This window comes from Punica granatum, chromosome 2 (genome assembly GCF_007655135.1).
Source record: "Punica granatum isolate Tunisia-2019 chromosome 2, ASM765513v2, whole genome shotgun sequence".
NCBI classification, from domain to species: domain Eukaryota; kingdom Viridiplantae; phylum Streptophyta; class Magnoliopsida; order Myrtales; family Lythraceae; genus Punica; species Punica granatum.
Genome location: NC_045128.1, coordinates 37,189,264 through 37,209,271, shown reverse-complemented (window position 1 = coordinate 37,209,271; position 20,008 = coordinate 37,189,264). Strand labels below are relative to the sequence as shown.

Here is a 20,008-nt window from a genome sequence, read left to right as displayed (position 1 = left end):
AATCATTACAAATTAATTAAAGTCAAAATTCAACTCTAAAACAAAACACAACATTACATTATTCAAATTCTTGCAACTCTTTATGATTTCTCTTTTTCTCTTTTATTCATATGGTTTCTTTTCGATTAAAATGGATATCCTTAAGTATTGTTATATAAAATAGTACAATAAAGGAAAAGGACAATCGATAGTCTCGATTATAAACTCAAACCTAAAGTTTCTTGATTTCATATGATAACACGTATCATCATAGAAAATCCTTTTTCTTATTATACATGTTCGATTTTGAGCTTCAAATTTTTAATGGAAAAAACAATATCATCCGCTTAAGTATAGCTCGCACCGAGATTTGTATAAACATAAAAAAATAAGCGATTATTGAGTAATCCTACCTCACCTCGTATTGTGAGAAATCGCCGATACCATGGCATCAGATGGGGACGAGGAGTTAAAGAGTGATAATAATAGGTTGCTGCGTTACTTAAGTTAACTACAAGGATCTTATAGATTATTCACCGTTAAAGAAGGATATTTCGAGGTTTTTCACGCTTGATCGAGTTTTCCAATTTTTTGAATTGCCATATCTCTTAACGGTGATCGCACTGCATGACTTTTGAATCCAACTAAATGGGCCTTGTTCCTCCTTGGCTTTAGTGCAATTTGAATATTTTTACCGTGGAAGTGTTGTTCCTACAAACATTCATGCAAGCTTTTGTCTTAACATGAAAGGAAGTGACAAGAGGACTATCAACACGAGGGAGTTTGTCAATTGACTAACTAGGAGGTGGGAAATGCTGCAATAATTTATTCAACAATTAATTTATTAATTAAATGTAAAATGAGAAACTCCCTCCTCTCCCTCTCTCTTTATTTTTCTTAATGATGTTGATTTTGCAATAAGGATTTGTAGTTGGTTTAGTCTATTTGCCATGATAATTGACGTTTGACCAAAGAGGGAGCCGTCCATTGATGACCGTCATTCCCCCTCACCTCCTCCGCTTTTACACCCCAAAAAGCCAAGAGTGTGAAGTGATTTCTTGTCAACGCTAACGCGAATTGGAGGTTTCTTCTCATTTCAAATAATCAAATAATAATACCAACATTATTAGTTCAAATAGTCTGATATTGGTTATTTTTAGTAAAATATTAAGTTCGAGTCTTATAAATATAAAAAAAATTATATTGAGATAGCTTTATCATTTAGTGGGCCGACCCAATCCGAACTAAATTAGTATGACTTATTGGGCTCCCGAATATCAATATATAAACCGAAAAAATCAAATAATAATAATCTATTCTTATTTCTATAATTTAACAGGTGATGTATATGCACTTTGTCAATAAATGAAAGATAATCGTAATGGGTTGGGTTGAGGCCTCGCCAAGAGTAGGGAACAAGCCTGTTACATAGAAGACTTACGTTGTAGATCTTCTAAATCCTGACTACGTGCCCGGTTACGAGTATTGATATCTTCCAAGTAGTGCTAAAATGCGATCCTGGTGGTGAATATAACCAAAACTTATGGCTCATGATGGTCGTCTATTCCATCTCGATAGGTGCTCGCGTATTCCATAACGCTTACATAGGTCAACTCCCTTTTCCTGTATATGGCAACACAAAATTTCGCGTATCAACAAAATTATGTTTTCCCTTTTTGGTATTAGGACTCCTCGCCGAGCTATCAAGGCATATGAATGCCGCACTAGTTAGGTTTGATTTTTTTTTTATTAAAAAATATTTTGTCCCGACCTTAGGGTGATTAACCTTTGCCCCGCATTAAAAAAGTTGCACTTTAACTCCCAACCTCCATAAAAAAAGGCACTTTTATCATTCCGATCAAACTAAATAATAATAATAATAATAAAGAAAAACCATTAAATTTCCTATCGAGGGCAAGGGAGCCATGGCCGGCCACCCCACCCCCCAATCGATGTCTTCGGCGAGCTCAGAACTCGACGGTGACGTTGATCGGGGAATGGGGGGGCCACCGGGGGCTCCCCTACCCCCAATTTCGGGGATGGATCGAGATCTCCGAAAACCCATTGGGATTCCCAAAATTTGGGGGTGGGGAGCCCCCGCCGACCACCCCACCCCTCCAGTCAATGTTGTCGGTGGGTTCTGAGCCTTCTAGTGATATCAATCGGGGGTTGGGTGGCTGGCCGAAGCTCCCCCATCCCCAATTGGAAGCTTGTTTCTTTTTTTTTTCCCTTTTTAAAAAAATTAATTTCATATTATTATTATATTTTTTATTATCATAAATAATTTTGGCCGGAACTTGACCGAAGGGGGTAAAGTGCCTATTTTCTTTAGAAGTCAAAGGGTAAAGTGCAACTTTTTAGAGGTCGGGGTAAAGCTCACCTAGTCTTAAAGGTCGGGGGACAATCTGCCTTTTTCCTCTATTGTCTACCCCGATTAAAAATAGAGAATCGAACTAGAATGCCATACGCTTACCCATTGTCTAAGTGTACGAGAAGTCCTAAAATTCAGCATCGGTGACAATCTAGTTTCGCCACGACCTCGGTAAATAGACAATCAGTTTCGGGACATGTCGTTGCACTTCGGCCTTTTCGATTAATCACCCAATCAACTTAGGAAATCCCAAAACTATATTAATAGCACTATGGTAGGGTAGGGATAATAATAAGTTTTTAAAAAGGTCGAGAGAAATTCTCGCGCGAAGAGAGTCGGAAGAGACCATTTCTCATATAAGCAATGCATTCCCTCCGATTCAGATGCAGAGACAAAATCCTCTTCCATTTGGGAGATCTCAACTACTTCCCCCCACTCACTCACTCATTCCCCTCTCCCTCCCTCACTCACGTCTCCACCTCCTCTCCTCTCATGTCATCGCAGCTGTCACAGTCCTTTTGATTCAATGAATCCATGATCGTCTCCTCGGCAGAATTCAATATATTCCAAGTCCCCTGTAACGCGCCAGCGCTTCCCCTTTCCATGTTCGCAACTGTATTTCACGGGGCATGAGGAATCCGGAGTGAAGGGTCGAGATCGAAACCTCGTCTTTCGGGCAATTCCGGGAGACGGGTTCGATTCGTTCTCCGGCTTTCTCTTCTCTCGTGCCCGGAAAACAGAATCTTGTGCAGATACTCTGTCCCTGGAATTGTTCTTGATATGGTCATTCTAATATTTCAAGATTTCGAAAGTTATATCATTTCCTTTTTAGGACTCGGTTACCTCTTATCCCATTTAGGAGCCACTGTCAGTGTTTGATGCCCGTTAGTTTACATTTATGCCGATAGCTGCGAGGAACTCGAGCCAGTTTTTCCTTTCGATGATTCCTTCCCTCCTCTGTGATCATCTTGCCTAGATCTTTTCTGTTTATACCAAACACCGTAATCCGTTGATTGAATAACCCGGATAGAACTTGTCGCGGAGAGTGATCCGGGTGAAGCGTAGGCCTTTCCAATGGCGGAGAAGCACTCGCGGCTCGTTACTTTGCTGCAGATTCTTTCCATCCTGGTGGTGTTTGTTGCAGGAGTCGTGATCGGCTTAGCAGCCACTTCACACATCAACCAGTACTTCGGGTCAAAACCGGAGCTGATTTTCTTCATGAATCGAGGCTCGGTTTCTCCGGCTTCCCCCATCCACGAGGAGAACTGCACCGTCCCCATCTGCCCCGTCTTTGTTCCGAGAGCCTGTGACTGCCCGGATTGCTCTAGCATGGACACGTACCTGCACCCGAGAAACCTCACCCACGGCATGTCCGACACCGAGCTGTTCTGGAGGGCTGCGATGGTTTCCCGGCAAGGAAAATACCCTTTCGCCCGTGTCCCGAGAGTGGCCTTCATGTTCCTGACTAGAGGGCCGCTGCCGATGCTGCCCCTGTGGGAGAAGTTCTTCGAGGGACAGAAGAGGGACTTGTATTCAATTTACGTCCATGCACTCCCAGGATATGAGCTGAACGTTTCCAGGGACTCTCCTTTTCATGGAAGACAGATCCCCAGTCAGGTAATCACAAATTCCGGTAATACGTAAGCCGGAAATCAATTTTCGGTTGATCGTGAAATCCATATTATAAAACAACACCGTTTAGGAAAAACACTTTTCCTGGTATAACATTATTCCGCGAAAACCGACTACATGAAACGAAAAGAGGCTAAGTCGTTATCTTCACTTTCGTGCATTTCAGAATGTCCAATGGGGAACGGTGGAGCTGTTCGATGCGGAGAAGCGGCTCCTAGGGAACGCGCTGCTCGACTTCTCCAATGAGCGGTTCGTCCTCCTCTCAGAAAGCTGCATTCCTATCTACAACTTCTCGACCATCTACAATTACCTCACAGGTTCAAAGCATAGCTTTGTGGACTCGTACGATGAGCCAACTCGGTATGGGCGAGGGCGATACAGCCGGAACATGCTTCCACATATCCACCTCCGCCATTGGCGGAAGGGGTCCCAGTGGTTCGAGCTAAACCGGGACTTGGCAACTTACATAGTATCAGACACCAAGTTCTACTCCCTCTTCAGGCGGTTCTGCAAGCCCGCCTGTTACCCCGACGAGCATTACATCCCGACTTACCTCAACATGTTCCATGGATTGAAAAACTCTAACCGGAGCGTGACTTGGGTGGATTGGTCCTTCAGGGCCCCTCACCCTGCGACTTTTGAGAAAGCTAACATAACGGCGGATTTCATAAGGTCTATCAGGAGTAGCGGCAGCCACTGTCTGTATAATTCCAGGACGACGCACATTTGTTATCTCTTTGCCCGGAAATTTGCTCCAAGCACTTTGGGGCCATTGCTCGAGCTATCATCGGCGTTCATGGAGTTTTGATTGGTGGATTGAAGGTTCACTGACACGGGATGACCTCAGGATGATCAAGTTTTTGGAGATTTCTTCAGATTGAAGACGTGCGATCAATCCACTGACTATCGTTAGTTTTAGCGATTAGCGAAGGACTATTGCTCCCTGTTTTTCTCCGATCATCAACTAGGTACGGTTCAAGCATTTCCAGAATTGAGGAAAGGATTATTGATCGCGCAATTCTCCTGAATCTGTATAGAAATTGTATTCAGTCGGTTAATTGAATAATGAACTCTTCTAGGGACAAAGAAGATTTCCAATTGCAAATATTCTGATTTCTTCTATTAAGGAAGATGTTCTCATCAGAATAGGAGTGAGAGATGCATTAACTAGGAATTTCCGTTCCAAATTAGTCATCTCCCATCCCATTTACTCCTCGATGCGAAATCTCATTTAACGATTCACCGAAGCATCCCAACGTGCAAAATTGACCCGGTGAAGGTTAAGCGGTGATCGCTGGTCCCATAAATGACATGAAATGCTAACATCAGCCAACAATGACATGAAATGCTAGCATCAGCCAACAACGTCACGATATAATTCCAAGCAAACAAACAGAAAGGCATCAGATATCTTCCTGTAAGTTTAAACAACATGCTGATTTTCATCCATCCCAGCCCTGGAGACCGAACATCAACTTGTGTTGAATGCAAGTGAATAGACGAACAAGTGAACCGAATTGCAACATCCAACAGTTGGCATTAGATGTTACAACCCCATCTCATTGCAGTCCCAATTTCATAAACACCAAGCATGGCAAATCTGAAAAGAAGCCAACCTCATCTCTACATAAGTGCCGTATCATCAGAAAGACCAAACTCGTCTTCGAAAATCTCTGAACCTTTATTCAATTCTGGCTCCAACTACAGAGGGCTGTATACTGTCCCACTACAAAATTACCAGTAAATATTCGATATAAAATGCAAGATCGATAAGGAACGCAGAGAGATGTAAAATGTGAAAAATAAGATTAACATACCTACTCCAGGAACAACCTCTAAAAAGACCATTATATGTTGTACTAAGTCTAAGAGACCTTATTCATGCACCATTGGGAGCATTATCGAGTAAGACAAGAGCTTAATGTAAAAGCACATATAAGGAATAATATTATCATTAGATATATAAAAGAAAGGTTCAAATTTGTGAACTGATCAAATACAATCACCTAAGATCGCAATTGCAACAAATTACGCCCGCAAGAAACATAGCTCATGAGTAAGCTTGCACATCTAGCCACATTCTGTTTAGAGAAGCGATGCAGTATGAATATCCGCCCCACCTATAATAACCTATGAAAAATAATGGACATCATCCATACTCTGACCAGCTTCGAGATCAAAATGCTGCTTGTCTCTGAGTCAGTGGAACTTCAGAATGTCCATCTGCATGTTCGGAACCCTGTGTTCCTTCAACAGATGGTACTCCCTGTATCCCAGTTGTCTGAGGAGGCCCTGATGGCGATCCACTGATTTGGGGGGCTCTTTCTTCAAAATTTTGTGGCGTTCCTTGTGATCCACCTACATGTGAAGGTCCCATATATCCATTCATCTGCGACTGCGAGTATGTGGATGACCTGAAAGCTTGTGGAGCCCCTGAGGACATTCCTTGTGGTCCACCCACGTGTGAAGGTCCTGAATACCCAGTCATAGGAGACTGGGGGTATCCAGATGACCCGAAAGCTTGCGGGGCATCCGATGGCATTCCTTGTGGTTCACCCAGCTGGGAAGGTCCTGAATACCCGTTCATTGGAGACTGCGGGTATTCCAATGACCCGAAAGCCTGTGGGGCTCCCGATGACATTCCTTGTGGTCCGCCCAACTGCGAAGGTCCTGCATATTTATTCATAGGATGCTGCGAGTATCCTGATGACCCGAAAGCTTGTGCGGGCCCCGATGGCGTTCCCATTGGAGGAGTTCTTACAGATCCATTAAACTGAGCTGGTCCGGGCGTCCCCGTCATTTGGGGATTGCTTGGTGGTCGGGGCAATGGGTTAGGCCCCCGCGGTGGGACCCGTGGAGCAGACCCCCATCTGTTCGTACTCAGCAGCCTCTCAATCTCTTCTCCACGCCCTGCGTTGCCAAAGGCGGCAGATACAAATTCCCGCAAAGACGGGGTCAAACCAACTCCATACCTTATCATCTGCCCTATCAGGTCTTGGGCCACATCTAATGCACCTTGGTTGCACAGGCCCCTAATCACAACCTCGTAGCATGTGGGGTCAGGTTTAGGGTCTTTCTCCCCCATTTTTGTCAAGACCTGCCCGCAATCCACAGCCTTGCCGTTCTTGATCAATTCCTCAAAAACCCTGTTCCCGAAACTCGCCACGACCCTCAATCCAGCATCCACTATTCTGTGTAACATACTCAGAGCATCATCAATCCTCTCTGCTTTTAGGTATGCCTCAATCAAAATTCGGTGGGTGGAGACATCCGGGGCCAAAGACTTGGATGACAATTCTTTGAACATACTAGCTGCCTCTTCAAGCATCCCGTGCTCACAGTATCTGGTTATGATGTTATTATAGCCCAGCGGGTCCATTTGGAATGGTTTTGATCCCGCCTTAGTTCCAACCTTCCTAAAGGTAGCAATAGCCTCCTCAAACTGTCCATTCTTGAAACATTCGTTGACCATCAGGTTAAAAGTGTCTGAATTCACGGCATGGAAGTTCGGCGGGGTATGATTATCAAGCATCTGATCGAACAGTGCCCAAGCCTCAGTCTTCTTCCCGTACCTCAGCAGAACCTCGATGAGGACATTGCAAGTTGCAGGAACCATCCTAAACTGCCTATCGAGCAAAGATTTGTACGACTCCATTGCTTCCTTCTCCCTCTCCTGCTTGAAAAACCAATCCATAAATGTAGCATTCACAACCCCATCATAGACAAGACACCTCTCCTTAAGCTCATCAAACAGCTCATTGGCCTTCTCCAAGTTGCCTAAATTCAAGAACCCAGCTATTAAATTGTTATAAACCAACGAATCTGCCCCGTGCCCCTTATTCAGCATCTCACGCAGAAGGTCCACCGCATCCTGTATCCTCCCCGCATCGATCAACCCTTTTGTCAAATGCCTATATGTGACCGAGGACGGACTAAAAGGTGCATTGGCAATAATATGCCGGTAGAACTCGAGGCCGGTATCGACATTTCCCATGTCGCAGTGGGTGTTGATCAAATTATTGTAGGAAACGACATTGGGGACAATGTTGGACTGGTTAAAGAAGAAGTGGAACAGGGCAATAGCATCATTGTACCTCTTGGCACGATACATGGAGGCGATGATGGCGTTGCAAGTAAAGACCGTGGGGCGGGTATTGGAGAAGACCGAATGGCGTGCCACTGCAGACGCAGCATCGAGGTCCCCAGCTCGGATCAGGGACTGGACGCGGTTGTGAAGGTTGAGGCGGGGGCCGACCAGGGCCGACGTGGAGTCGGGCAGGCGGGGAGCGTTGGGGTCGCGGGGCGGAGGGGGATAGCTGTCGCGTCGGAGGGCGTGGAGGGGCGGCTCGATTCGGAGACGGCGCTTCCGGCGGCGGCGTTCAGCCGCGGCCTCCTCGGCGGAGCTGAAGGCGAACGTGCGGTGCTGGAAATGGGAGGCGGGTGCAGGGATCGGACGATCGTCGTGGTGAAGGAGGTGGGTGAGAGGGAGGGTCCTGGCGGGGGAGGCGGTGGCGGCGGGGGTGGAGCGGTGGCGGAGGGAGCGGAGGAGGAAGCGGTAGAGCGACATGGTGGCGTTTCACTCCGTCTCTTCGCCGAGAGAGATCAGGGAAACGGAGGAGCTGAGGCTTAAACCCTAGAGAGTGGGGGCAAAGCAGAGCAGGAATAGAGAAGGCCTCGTGTGCGACTTTACTTTCTAACAAGAGGGTTTATGCATTTCTGTAGGGTAAGGTTAGCCTCTGCTATGTTCTTTGTCGGGGGAAGGGAATTACAAAAATGGTCCCATTAGTAGTTTTTTGACACCGAATCTTAAGTTTCATTTTGATTTTTGCATTCTTAACGGTTACTCCATTAGATACTTATGCTTCGATTGGTTTCGCAATTAAAATCACAAAAATTTTAATTTTAACTTTAACTCAACACACTACACAATAAAAGTACACATTTCTCAATTCAAAATTTTTACTTTAACTTTAACTCAACACACTACACAATCATTTGTCCTTTTTTCACAATCAAAATCAAAGTTACTTTAACTTTGAAACCAAACGCATCATTATAGTCTAAATCATAATTGATCGTTAACTAATACTAGTGTGGACATAAATAACGTCAAATCTTTTCCACATGTATTATAATACGTACGTGAAAATTAAAAGAATAATAATGATGTCTTTAAAAGTTATTCACTTTTTGAATTTGAGTCTTATACAGTCGATTTTTTTTTAAAAAGTCATAAATCGTTTCAAAATGTGACAATTTTGTTCTACTCCGTATCGACTATTAACGGACGATGATGTGAACTTAACACCGTAAAAAAATTTTAAAAATTATTTTTTGATTTAAATATTTTTTAAAAAATATTAAAAATAAAAATATTTTTTAAAAATTAATAAAATAGAAGAAAAACTACAATAAATTAAAAGTGAATTAAATTAATAAAATTTACAAAAAATCTATTAAAAAAAAACACTGGGGACGAATCAGAAATGGGGGCCCTTTCGACCAGAGCCTCCCACGACCTCGCCCTATACAATATCATGGTAATTACCCAATCCCTTCTCATTCTTCCATGAGTTTGAAAATTATCTTCAACTTTTTAAAATTTTATATAACTATTTTTGAATATTAATTTTATCATTTATTATTTTCCTAACTTTTTATTTTTTATTTAATTTTTTTGAATCTTTTAAAGTTTTAACTTTTAAACTTTCTCTTTTTTTTCTTATTTTTTCTATATTGTTCTGAATTTTTCTTCTATTTTCTAAAACTTGTAGGTTTTCTTTTTATATTCTTTTCAATTTTTTTAAAATTTTAAAAAATTGAATTTTTATATTTCATCTGAATTTTTCTACTATTTAATTTTGGTTAATCTTATTCAATTTTCAAAATTTTCATTTCTAATTTTATGTTTTTAAAATGTTTGAAAATTTTCTAAAGTGGCGAGAGGTGGTTGGTTCACGTGTACCATATTAAGTCCACATCATTGTCCGTTAATGGCAAATTAGGGAATTGACCAAGATTGTCACTTTTTGAAATGATTTGTGACTATTTTTTCCAAAATTAAACTTATAGGATTCAAGTTCAAAAAATGAAAAACTTTTAGGACCATCGCTATAATTTTTAAAATTTCCACATAGGCGTTTTCAATATAGGTGGAAAAAATTCAATGCATTACATACACATCAGCACTAGTTAACTAGTCAATGGTTAATCACGATTTGGATCATAAGTGTCTAACGGAGCAAACGTTTAGGACTGGAAAAGCCAAAATGAAACTTATAGGACTCCATGTCAAAAGGGGCAAACTTATAGGACCATTTTTTATAATTATCCCATTCTTTTTCTGTTTTTATTTTATTATGGATAAATCTCGAAAGTCCAATACGTCTTTCTAATCGGGTCAGGTCATTAAGAAATAAAAGTCCCTTAGCATGAATTTTCTCAATCCACAAGACTCGAACATGAAATAATACTGCGTCAAACATTTGAATCAATCAATGTTGATTTTTCTTTTGAAATTTATTTATTTATAAAATCATTCAATTTTCTTGTTAATACAACAAGCTAAATCTCATATCTATCCCTGACAAGATTTTGATGTTTGATTTCAATTTTAACTTTTATCTAGTTTCAATATATATATATATATATATATATATTTCAATGTGAACCATAATATTCAGAAGTTCAATTGAGTCTCGACTAATCCAGTTAAGCCGAATCTGCCCATTAATGAATAAACTCTCTCGGCTTGGAGCCCAACTAATCAAGTCGAGCCGGTTAGCCTACTGAGAAGTAAAACTCTCAAGATGTAAATTTTCTACATTCACAAGAACTCGAACTCAAGAACTTGCTTTAGAGAAACAAGTGCTAAACCGCTTAAACTAATTCACGTTAATTATATATATATATTAATTTAATTTAATTTACTCTCACGAAAAATTTTCCATTCATGCAACGAAAACTTTCCACATAAGCTTATTGCACTCATAAAATTCTTCCATGCACATACCTCAACTACTCATGAAATCTTCTATTCATACACCTCAGCTCGTAATGAGCCATCTTTTCGAGTCTTCTCATTCAATTTTAACTTTTATCTAGTTTCATATATATATATATATATATATATATATATATTTCAATGTGAACCATAATATTCAAAAGTTCAATTGAGTCTCGACTAATTAAATTAAGCCGAATCTGCCCATTAATGAGTAAACTCTCCCGGCTTGGACCCCAACTAATCAAGTCGAGCCGGTTAGCCTACTGAGAAGTAAAACTCTCAAAATGTAAATTTTCTGCATTTATAACAACTCGAACTCAAGAACTTGCTTTAGAGAAATAAGTGCTAAATCGCTTAAACTAATTCACATTAATTATATATATATATATTAATTTAATTTAATTTACTCTCACGAAAAATTTTCCATTCATGCAACGAAAACTTTCCACATAAGCTTATTGCACTCACAAAATTCTTCCATGCACATACCTCAACTGTTCATGAAATCTTCTATTCATACACCTCAGCTCGTAATGAGCCATCTCTTCGAGTCTTCTCATTAATATAAACTTAAGCTTTTTCAATTTTTTTCCAAATTATCATAATATATTTACAATTTTATTATATATTCCCAATAAAACTTTTACAAATTATTTAAAGATACAAATTAACATTTCTACTCTCGATTTAGCAAAAAAAACTCTCGATTTTTTTTATCTATTTAAAATATTTTAGATTATAAGATTAATAATATCAACAACATATTTTATCTATTTATAATATTTTAGATTAAAAAATTAACAATATCAACAACATAGACAATCGTCCGCTATTTATTTCTAATATTTTATATTATAAATTTTGTAATATCAACACCACAATCACACGTCCGCACAAAGCGCGGATTATGTGACTAATTTTCTTCTAGTTTATCGTCAACAGAAGGAAACATTGGATGGACCGAATTCCCAACTGAGTAATAAACATTTATTCCCAAAAAATACCAAAAACAAAAAAACTATTTTGTATACAAACCTTTTCAAGTAATGCTATATAACAAAAGAGCAGCTTATAATCACCCAAGCCAAAACTCAAATAATGAGGCGTTTGATTTCAGAGTTAAAGTAACTTTGATTTTGATTGTGGAAAAGGATAAATATTGTATAGTGTGTTGAGTTAAAGTTAAAGTTGACTTGGAAAATGTGTACCCAGAGATTGTACCCAAGTCAACAATCCCGGACCCCACGGATGGTTCAGCCCCATGATTGTGAGATTTTCCCCCCAACAATAGACAATTTACATTTGAACGTTTATCATATCACTATGTAACAAGATGTTTAATTACAGAGCTGTCCTGAGAATATGCCATCGACCTTATGTATAAACACCCACGCTTTGTGTAATTCTGTTATGTGTAGTTCTGTCACGTGTCATTGTATGACTTCAATTGAAGAATGTGCAGCTTCGAAGGGATCAATGAGGGGTTCTATTTGCTGGCGTTCGATGAGGATCAACCCAGCATTGATCCTCTTCAACGGCATCTTTCCATCTTTTCCTGAATATCTGCATTTCAATGAAGGAGCGTTGCCTCACCTGCGAAAAAACACCGGGATCAACTCAATGAGTATCAGTGCGGAGAGATTCAGAAGATACTTTCATAAACCTATGCAATATATGGGGAACCGGGGCTTACTTCCATTCTGTTGTCAACCACCTTGGAACCCGCCGATGCCTGCATTTTACACAAGAATGAATACAGCCGTCTTCTTTGTGTGTTCTCGGACACCGGGTACCACAAAGATATTTTCAGAAATAAACTGCCCATGCTATGGGCACATGAGTGCAATCAAGTGTTCAATTCAATGGGTCCAGCTGGATATGTGAAAATATATATAATCATTTGAAAACAATAGTTTTGATAGATTTAAACTACACGCAAAAAGTAATTTAACGAAATGAGTTCTACAATTCCAAAAGGAACGGACTTTGGATGGTTCGATGAGGTTTGCTCATTTATCTGGGGTTTCCGAAAATTGGACATTGAGGGTTCTCGTCCAGTTTCTGAAATTACACAATTGAGCTTAGTTTAAAGGAGAAAAAGGAAAAAGAATACCTTAGTGTCCGACTTTGAGGCGGTTTTTCCTTCCGAAGCAACATTGGTAGCATTCTGCAAAGCAAGCGTCACAGACAGAAGAAGCTGAGACCTGATTTGATCATCTATATATGTAGAAGAGTAAGGAAACGGAACCAGACAATGGAACTTGCCTGATTATGGTCCATGACCCCAAGTGTGGGGAGACCGAGATGCACTATGTACTCAGAATCAACTACCCCAACTTTCCTGGTGCGATCACCCTTTTTTTTGTCCAGAAAAAAAAAATTATCACCAAAATGCCCACAAAATATTGAGAACAAAGAGGGGAGAGAAATGGTTCTTGTTCATCGCCTACATACTTGGGCACAGTATCCGAGGAGCTGGTCCAGGCCCCATGCATGGATCAAGTCGTTCTGTGAGTCCATGAGTCATGACAGACACACAATCAGCATTGGAATCTTTTTTTAACAGTCTCAGGTCGTTGAATTTTTCGAGTTAAACATATGATTTTTGGGTTCAATCATTTCTCATCTCTCCAACCAAAAAAATAAGGATTGGAGTAAAACCTGGACCATGTGCCACGCACACCGCCAAGCAGCCTTCGAGAAGACTGGTGCCATCATTTCCACCCACCTGCATCAAAGATTCCATCATTTCATGAGGATCTTCAATTGGTCCTCAAGACCACCATGACATGAAACGAGCATAATGAAATTGCGATGAAGAAATCGAGAGTTGCTTTACCCAACACAAGGGGGAGCAGTACTTTGACTATCACACCTTCCACTGCCTTTGAACTTATACATTCTCCTGTCAAAATCATATTATCGACAAACGACTGTTCATCCAATGCAAGCCACAAAATTTTTATTTCACTTCCAAACAACACTTTCACTCTCTTGTACTTTGAGTAATTGCTAAAGGTAATGATCAAAACTAACATTTCGCCTAAACATTCGAGAACCTCAAGAAAGCCAACAATTGCGACAGGAAACATTTTCCATGTGGAGATCATATTGTCAAGTATACCAGACCTTGGGAACAATGGAAATGATTATAGAGAGCTCAGTGATCACAAAGGGGATTTTAAGCATACCGGTGAACTCTGGATCGACTTTGGCGAGAAGTAATGGGATGATGAACATCGGACTTGACAGGATCAAGTGCTGGCTGTGAGATCTCAAGGCCCTCATCTTTCACAATCGACAGATATCTACAGAGTGATTTGACAAGGTTTTCAGTGAAATCATTGGAATGTATTGATGTTCTATAAAAATCAATTGTCCAAATGAACGGCACCACACTTACCCAACAGGATCAAAGTTTTCGACGCCAAGGTCCTCATCCCAGAGGAATATATACTCGTACTCAAACACTATGTCAGGATGCAAAAATCGCTTGGCAAACCACCTAATTGCAATCATATGCATATATTGTATAATTAGTTAATTGCAACGAGTAGCATAGAATTCAGAATTAATTTGAGATTCATAAGCACTATTACGTGCTACCATTTTGTCTGATTCACTGCTGAAACATGTACTGCATGTTTGCTCCATTCTAAATTCTTCCAGTCATCCACAACACCATCATAGTGAAACAGCATCACCACGAAAATACTCTGCGGAAACTGAAACATGACGAAAGAAACATGAGGATAAACCACGTATTGAAATTGCCACCTCGAAGCATGGAAGCAGGTGAGTGAAAGATGATGATTTTGATCACCTTTTTGACGATTTTGTCCACTATTTCTTTTTGTTTGATTCCAACTGCCAGCACTAATAAACTCTTCTCAGCTCTCGAGTTTTTCTGAGATTTATCAAAAGAATATATAAGCATATAAAGGACATGACATAAATAGGGAAAATTTCAGAAATTGATAAACTAAAAAATTGAATGCATTTAATATTTGTGAAGCAATTTCATGTACATTATGTTTGATGGAGCCCCACAGAGGCTGCAGTTCCAAGTTCGATGCTTTGACCACAATTCCCTTTGGCAAAGGCTCGCTTCCAGAGGGTCTGCAGCGGTCCTAAGAAGGGAAGGACACGATGCAGATGATGAAGCTATAGATTATCAAACGTGAACTAGTAAATCCCAAAAAGTACGATCAAATTCCAAGTGCTGAAAGGAACAAACCTTGCATGCAGAAATATCCCTTTTCTGCATGTCACTGAGCACTTCCCATCTCATGAACCTCTGCATTTGAAAAATGTAACAATTCCTTGCATACTTTAAATCATATCATCAGATATATTATGATTTGACAACTTCTAGCAGCTCTAGTTCGCAGTCGACCTTGAAATGCTGAGAAAGATACTCCATTTCCCCGGAATTGGAGATAGAGAAAGGAATTTTTCAATTAGGAGGTTACCAAGGAAGAAGTACCCACATCTTTGTATTCCTTTGCGATGAATGTGCTGCCAAAGAAGTAAGCACCCCATATCAAGGAAGCTACAATAAGGAGACTGCAAAGCCATGATCTATTCTTCGGGTCTGATAGCATAGGAACCTGAAAAAGTACACAAGACACACGAGCCGCTCAGACTCTCATCAGAACTGCATGATCATCTACAATCAGCTGAACAAATAACCGAGTCAAGAGACAATAAACATGCAATCCTCAACAAATGCGTGAAAATCCCTGCATATATTCAATCTTTAATTCCATGAACCACACCATGCTGCAGATATAGCCCATCTGCTTCTTGACACCTTGCTCTCATAGAAGAAGCACAAGGGTCAACCCAGCAGCTAATGAACTATAAAATTCAATTCATTGAGAACTTTCCCAATAAGTTGGGTCAGCTACATGAAATCCTCTGCGCCAAACATCCCTTTGGGACCTTAACCATGTAGGTAAATATTACTTGAGCAGTGCAGTAAGGAGAACTTCGGAAACAGAGAGATAACAGCAACTAAGAACCTAGGATTTCGGTCTCGTTTTCAAAGTAGTGAATGAAGAGAGCTATATATAGCTCTAAGGGTCAGACTCTTTACATGCTCAGCTAACATAACAGAGCTCAATGAAAAGAAATTGCTTCCTTTACTGCAACTTCGAACCAAGTCATTATCTATGAAAGGACTCGAGACGATGAAAGAAACGGCAGCACGACAAAGATAAACACAGCAGAATCAAACAAAAATTGGCGGAGCAATTTGAAAGGTGGTAAAAAAAATAATTAGCAACACCTTTCCTCCTCCTACAAATCAGGCGAAGACAAACCAAGAGGATAAACACAAAATCAGTATTCGCAATCAAAAACTCGTCGACAACTAAACTCGGACGGGGGACATGAATCCTAACCGCAGCCAATAAAATCTTCCGGAGTCGTCCTGATAATCATGCAGAGCAACCTCGGACACCCAGAATGTTCTTCTTTCGCTCGGGAAAAATTCACCAAAAAAATCAGCAGAGAGAGATAGAGAGGGTGAGAGGAGATGGAGAAGGACTTACGAAGTTGGGTGTCTTCATAGAAGTCTAAAGAATCAAACATGCAGATGCCTGCTTATCTGTGAGGGAAACCCAACCCAGAAAGGAACAATAAGCAAAAGGGAATAACAAAAGACTTTTTCTGAATAAAAATATGTAAAAGAGAGCTTTCAAGGGAAAGTCCATCTAACTGGTAAAAGGAAGGATTGGCATGGAGGGCAAGAGACAGGAATCATGAACTCCACCCACCAGAAAAGCAGACCAAGAGCTGTACAGTATCCCCCACCCCCACAGGAGACGCCTTTTCTTCTTCCAACTGCAAAAAACGACCGCGTGTTGACGAAGCAAAAACCAGCACCAGACGACAGGAGATGAAGTAGAAGAAGGGGGAACGGAGGAAGGAGGAAGCAGAAGTCAGCCAGCCAGCCGGCCGGTCGGTCTCTCTCTCTCTCTCTCTCTCTCTCTCTCTCTCAAGTCCTCCGCAAATGCCCAAAACAGAAGAGCGAGAAGAACAAGAACCTCCGAACCCGACAAATGAGAAATGGAACTTCTTCTGTTTTATGCTCTCTGGGTGTGGAATTCTAGAGTGCTGTTGAAGTGAAATGGATTGCCAGTCTTACTGCTAACACAGAGTGGGAATCCAACTGGAGAAAGGGAAATGCACCCACAGGGTGGAAGGAAGAAGACGACGGGACCGAGAGCTATGGTGCAGTTCAGTCCAGACTCTAATGATGGATCAGCGTGCTTGATTGGGTGTGTTTACATATCAGAGTGGGCCCCGCAAGGATCGAGCAATCATATTGGGCGTGGAGGGGTACAGTGGGACCGGCCACAGAGGAACAATGTTGTGCGGAGAGAGAAGGACAGAACCGAAGTTCCCGGTGGAATGGTCATGGCACCGGTCGTGGAGGGGGGGAAAGGGAGCGGAAAGTTGGGGGGTGGTGGGACCGTGGGACCCATCCCTTCCCTTTTATCTTACTCGCATCCCGCCTCCCCTTGCTCGCTCCCATTCGCCCCACGTGTACACCTGTCTCGCACGCCACCGCGCACGACCTCTTTGTCGTGCGTAGTTCAAATTCAAAGAAGATAGAATAAAATAATAATAAAACCACGTCATCCTTTACTAATAGGAGTTATTCCAACGATTCAAAACTTATTTTATTTCGAAATCATAAAGAAAGTCTATAATTTTGAAAGTTTTATTACTTATTACGTCAATTCTGTTCGAATTGAATTAATTGAGACTTATAAAATTTTCGAATACTACAATGCACAGGAAAAAAAAATCGCATCTGATTAATAACAGTTGGCCATTAAAAGTTCGAGTTGAAATTCATGAATATATTATTTGCTACTAAGCATTCGCGAAACTAGTTGATAATATGTTCGCAAATCTTTCGGTCCGTCTGGCATCCGAATAATTAAGATATTCCACGGTTATGATTTGTCGATAGGTGTTGCTGGGTGGATTGTTGGAACTAATCATATGCTCATTAAAGTTAGATTAACACAAAAGGAAGAAGAGAGTTTGAGTGGAGGGCAATTGCCATCATGATCATGGCCTAACGATCGGTTTTGATCTTCTAAAACAAGAGACACTCACCAATCCAATTCATTTTAAAAAGATATTTTCTTAAATTAATAGGAAAAAAAGAGAGGATAAGATCATGCCATTTGTTTTAATAGTTAAGATCATACCATTATGAGGTGGCATGGAATATTTAGACCGAGACTTGAGATTGTCTATCATTTATGTCGTCTTTTGGCCAAATTATTTATGTCATTATATTCATGGAATTTGTCTGCTATCAATGGGATAATCGTGCATTTAATGTGAAGATTAGACCTGAAAAAGTCAATATATACATTAACTCGATCTTTCTCTCGACAGAAAAAAGAAAAAGAGAAAAAAACACATGCAAGAAGAATTTCTTTTTAAAACTCCAACGATTTGACTAGTGATTAAGGAGGGATTTATGTATTCACCCAATTGTTTGAAATCTCTCAGAGTCACAAGAGTACTTTTATTGCGATTATCCGCTCCGCGTGCAGCAAAAAATTCACTAAGTCCCGGAGATTAGTCAGACGAGTCTGGACACCCCGGTCAGAAAAAAATAAAGATATTTTTTATCTTTTAATATAGACTAGTTGAACACTACTATCCTTGTTTCTTCCTCCAATCTCGTCTCATTTTATTTTTCAATTTTCACATTGACACCGAATTGGAAAGTTAGATTGAGTTTGTTTATCAAAAAATTTATATTGCATTTGGTAACGATGTTAAATTTGATTTAAAGAAATAAAGACAGAAGTAGTTAGGAAAAATATGTGAGATAATTTGAAAAAAATATAAAAAAGTAATTATTATATTGTTGAATTAAAAAAAAATGTTAAAATCGAGGAAAAAAAGTATTGAATAGTTAAAAGAATTTAGTGTTGAAAAATTCATTTAAATAATATATTAAAAAAGTATGAACGATAATTAAAAGGTAATGATTGTATTGTTGAATTGAGGAAAAAATAAGGTTGAATTAAATTAGATTTTGTTGCCAAAAGAAAGTATAATCTCAGAACTTCAAGTTACTGATACCCCAACAACGACATTAATGGGGAATCAATGTCTCGATGCATACTATCCTTATAAACACGCACTGAAGAAGGGATCAACCTGACTTGATTTTAGTTCAATTTTGTGCTAAAAGATCATGATCTGTATCAAATGAAATTGCTATATGGGCAAGATATATGATGTAACGACGACAATTCCTTCGATTTCATGCCGATTAGGCTTCATGGATTTATACTCCTGCCATTATTTTTAGGCTCTGCTCTTTCCTCTTATGCAAGGTCCAATACCTTCGATTTCATGCCGATTAGGCTTCATGGATTTATACTCCTGCCATTATTTTTAGGCTCTGCTCTTTCCTCTTATGCAAGGTCCAATAGCATTACCCATGCCAACAAAAAATTAGCATAAGATTAATTAATAAATTAAATATTAAATAACAATGGGTCGTTTTCCATGCGGCTGAATAAACTGGCCTATGGCAGTCGGCCCAAACAACCAAGTCCAACAGCTAGCCCAAAGAAAACTCGCAAGAGAGCAACAAATACAGATGGGCGAAGATATCGAGGCCCATTATGAACATGGGCCAATATTTTAGCCCAACGGAGCCCATCATCATTTAGATATTTTATTTATCCATTTATTTTCTTTTAGGGATCTCAATCATTGAGGGGAGAATGATTGAGGGAGTCCGTCAAAAAAAATCAAAATCAATAATTATTTTCCATGATCTTCTCTCACTATGCGATGTAAACCAATTAAACTACACTCCTAACGGCTTAGGATACTTTATGTTGGGAAACTTAGTAGGGACTACCATAACGGTGAGTAATGATTACATAAAAAAAAAACTGTAATAAATCGAAAAATTAATGATAGACACATAAATGGTGAGTGATGATTACATAATGAAAAACTCTATT

At 40.0% G+C, this 20,008-nt stretch overlaps 3 protein-coding genes across 7 annotated transcripts; 1 reads left to right on the top strand and 2 right to left on the bottom strand.

Moving 5' to 3' along the window:
* The first annotated feature begins 2,547 nt into the window (after positions 1–2,547).
* Positions 2,548–5,087, top strand: LOC116196004 (glycosyltransferase BC10). The gene is made up of 2 exons (XM_031525496.1): positions 2,548–3,967; positions 4,149–5,087. Exons 1-2 carry the CDS (start codon positions 3,425–3,427, stop codon positions 4,788–4,790), a joined length of 1,185 nt encoding a protein of 394 aa, XP_031381356.1. The 5' UTR covers positions 2,548–3,424; the 3' UTR covers positions 4,791–5,087.
* Positions 5,088–5,916: 829 nt separating this feature from the next.
* Positions 5,917–8,699, bottom strand: LOC116196003 (pentatricopeptide repeat-containing protein At1g10270). The gene has a single exon (XM_031525494.1). It carries the CDS (start codon positions 8,547–8,549, stop codon positions 6,159–6,161), a length of 2,391 nt encoding a protein of 796 aa, XP_031381354.1. The 5' UTR covers positions 8,550–8,699; the 3' UTR covers positions 5,917–6,158.
* Positions 8,700–12,099: 3,400 nt separating this feature from the next.
* LOC116197214 lies at positions 12,100–17,216 on the bottom strand. Of its 5 annotated transcripts, none has more exons than XM_031527283.1 (16): positions 16,769–17,216; positions 16,544–16,599; positions 15,461–15,598; positions 15,226–15,285; positions 15,017–15,118; positions 14,812–14,895; positions 14,595–14,713; positions 14,392–14,493; positions 14,180–14,296; positions 13,828–13,893; positions 13,650–13,716; positions 13,443–13,496; positions 13,254–13,343; positions 13,102–13,155; positions 12,682–12,720; positions 12,100–12,581 (listed from the first exon to the last, which is right to left on the bottom strand). In XM_031527283.1, exons 2-16 carry the CDS (start codon positions 16,559–16,561, stop codon positions 12,462–12,464), a joined length of 1,230 nt encoding a protein of 409 aa, XP_031383143.1. In that variant the 5' UTR covers positions 16,562–16,599; positions 16,769–17,216; the 3' UTR covers positions 12,100–12,461. The 5 variants fall into 5 exon arrangements, with proteins under 5 accessions (XP_031383143.1, XP_031383142.1, XP_031383144.1 ...); XM_031527282.1 differs by having other exon boundaries at positions 16,711–17,215; XM_031527284.1 differs by having other exon boundaries at positions 15,479–15,598; positions 16,711–17,211.
* Positions 17,217–20,008: the final 2,792 nt, after the last annotated feature.

What these genes read in the sequence shown, in the direction of transcription:
- LOC116196004 (XM_031525496.1), top strand. Translation starts at nt 3,425, where the DNA reads ATGGCGGAGAAGCACTCGCGGCTCGTTACTTTGCTGCAGATTCTTTCC. An exon ending in GAAGACAGATCCCCAGTCAG is followed by an intron (nt 3,968 to 4,148) that starts GTAATCACAAAT and finishes CGTGCATTTCAG; the next exon opens with AATGTCCAATGGGGAACGGT.
- LOC116196003 (XM_031525494.1), bottom strand. Translation starts at nt 8,549, where the DNA reads ATGTCGCTCTACCGCTTCCTCCTCCGCTCCCTCCGCCACCGCTCCACC.
- LOC116197214 (XM_031527283.1), bottom strand. An exon ending in GGGATATTTCTGCATGCAAG is followed by an intron (nt 15,119 to 15,225) that starts GTTTGTTCCTTT and finishes TTCCCTTCTTAG; the next exon opens with GACCGCTGCAGACCCTCTGG. An exon ending in CCTCAAAGTCGGACACTAAG is followed by an intron (nt 12,721 to 13,101) that starts GTATTCTTTTTC and finishes TGTAAAATGCAG; the next exon opens with GCATCGGCGGGTTCCAAGGT.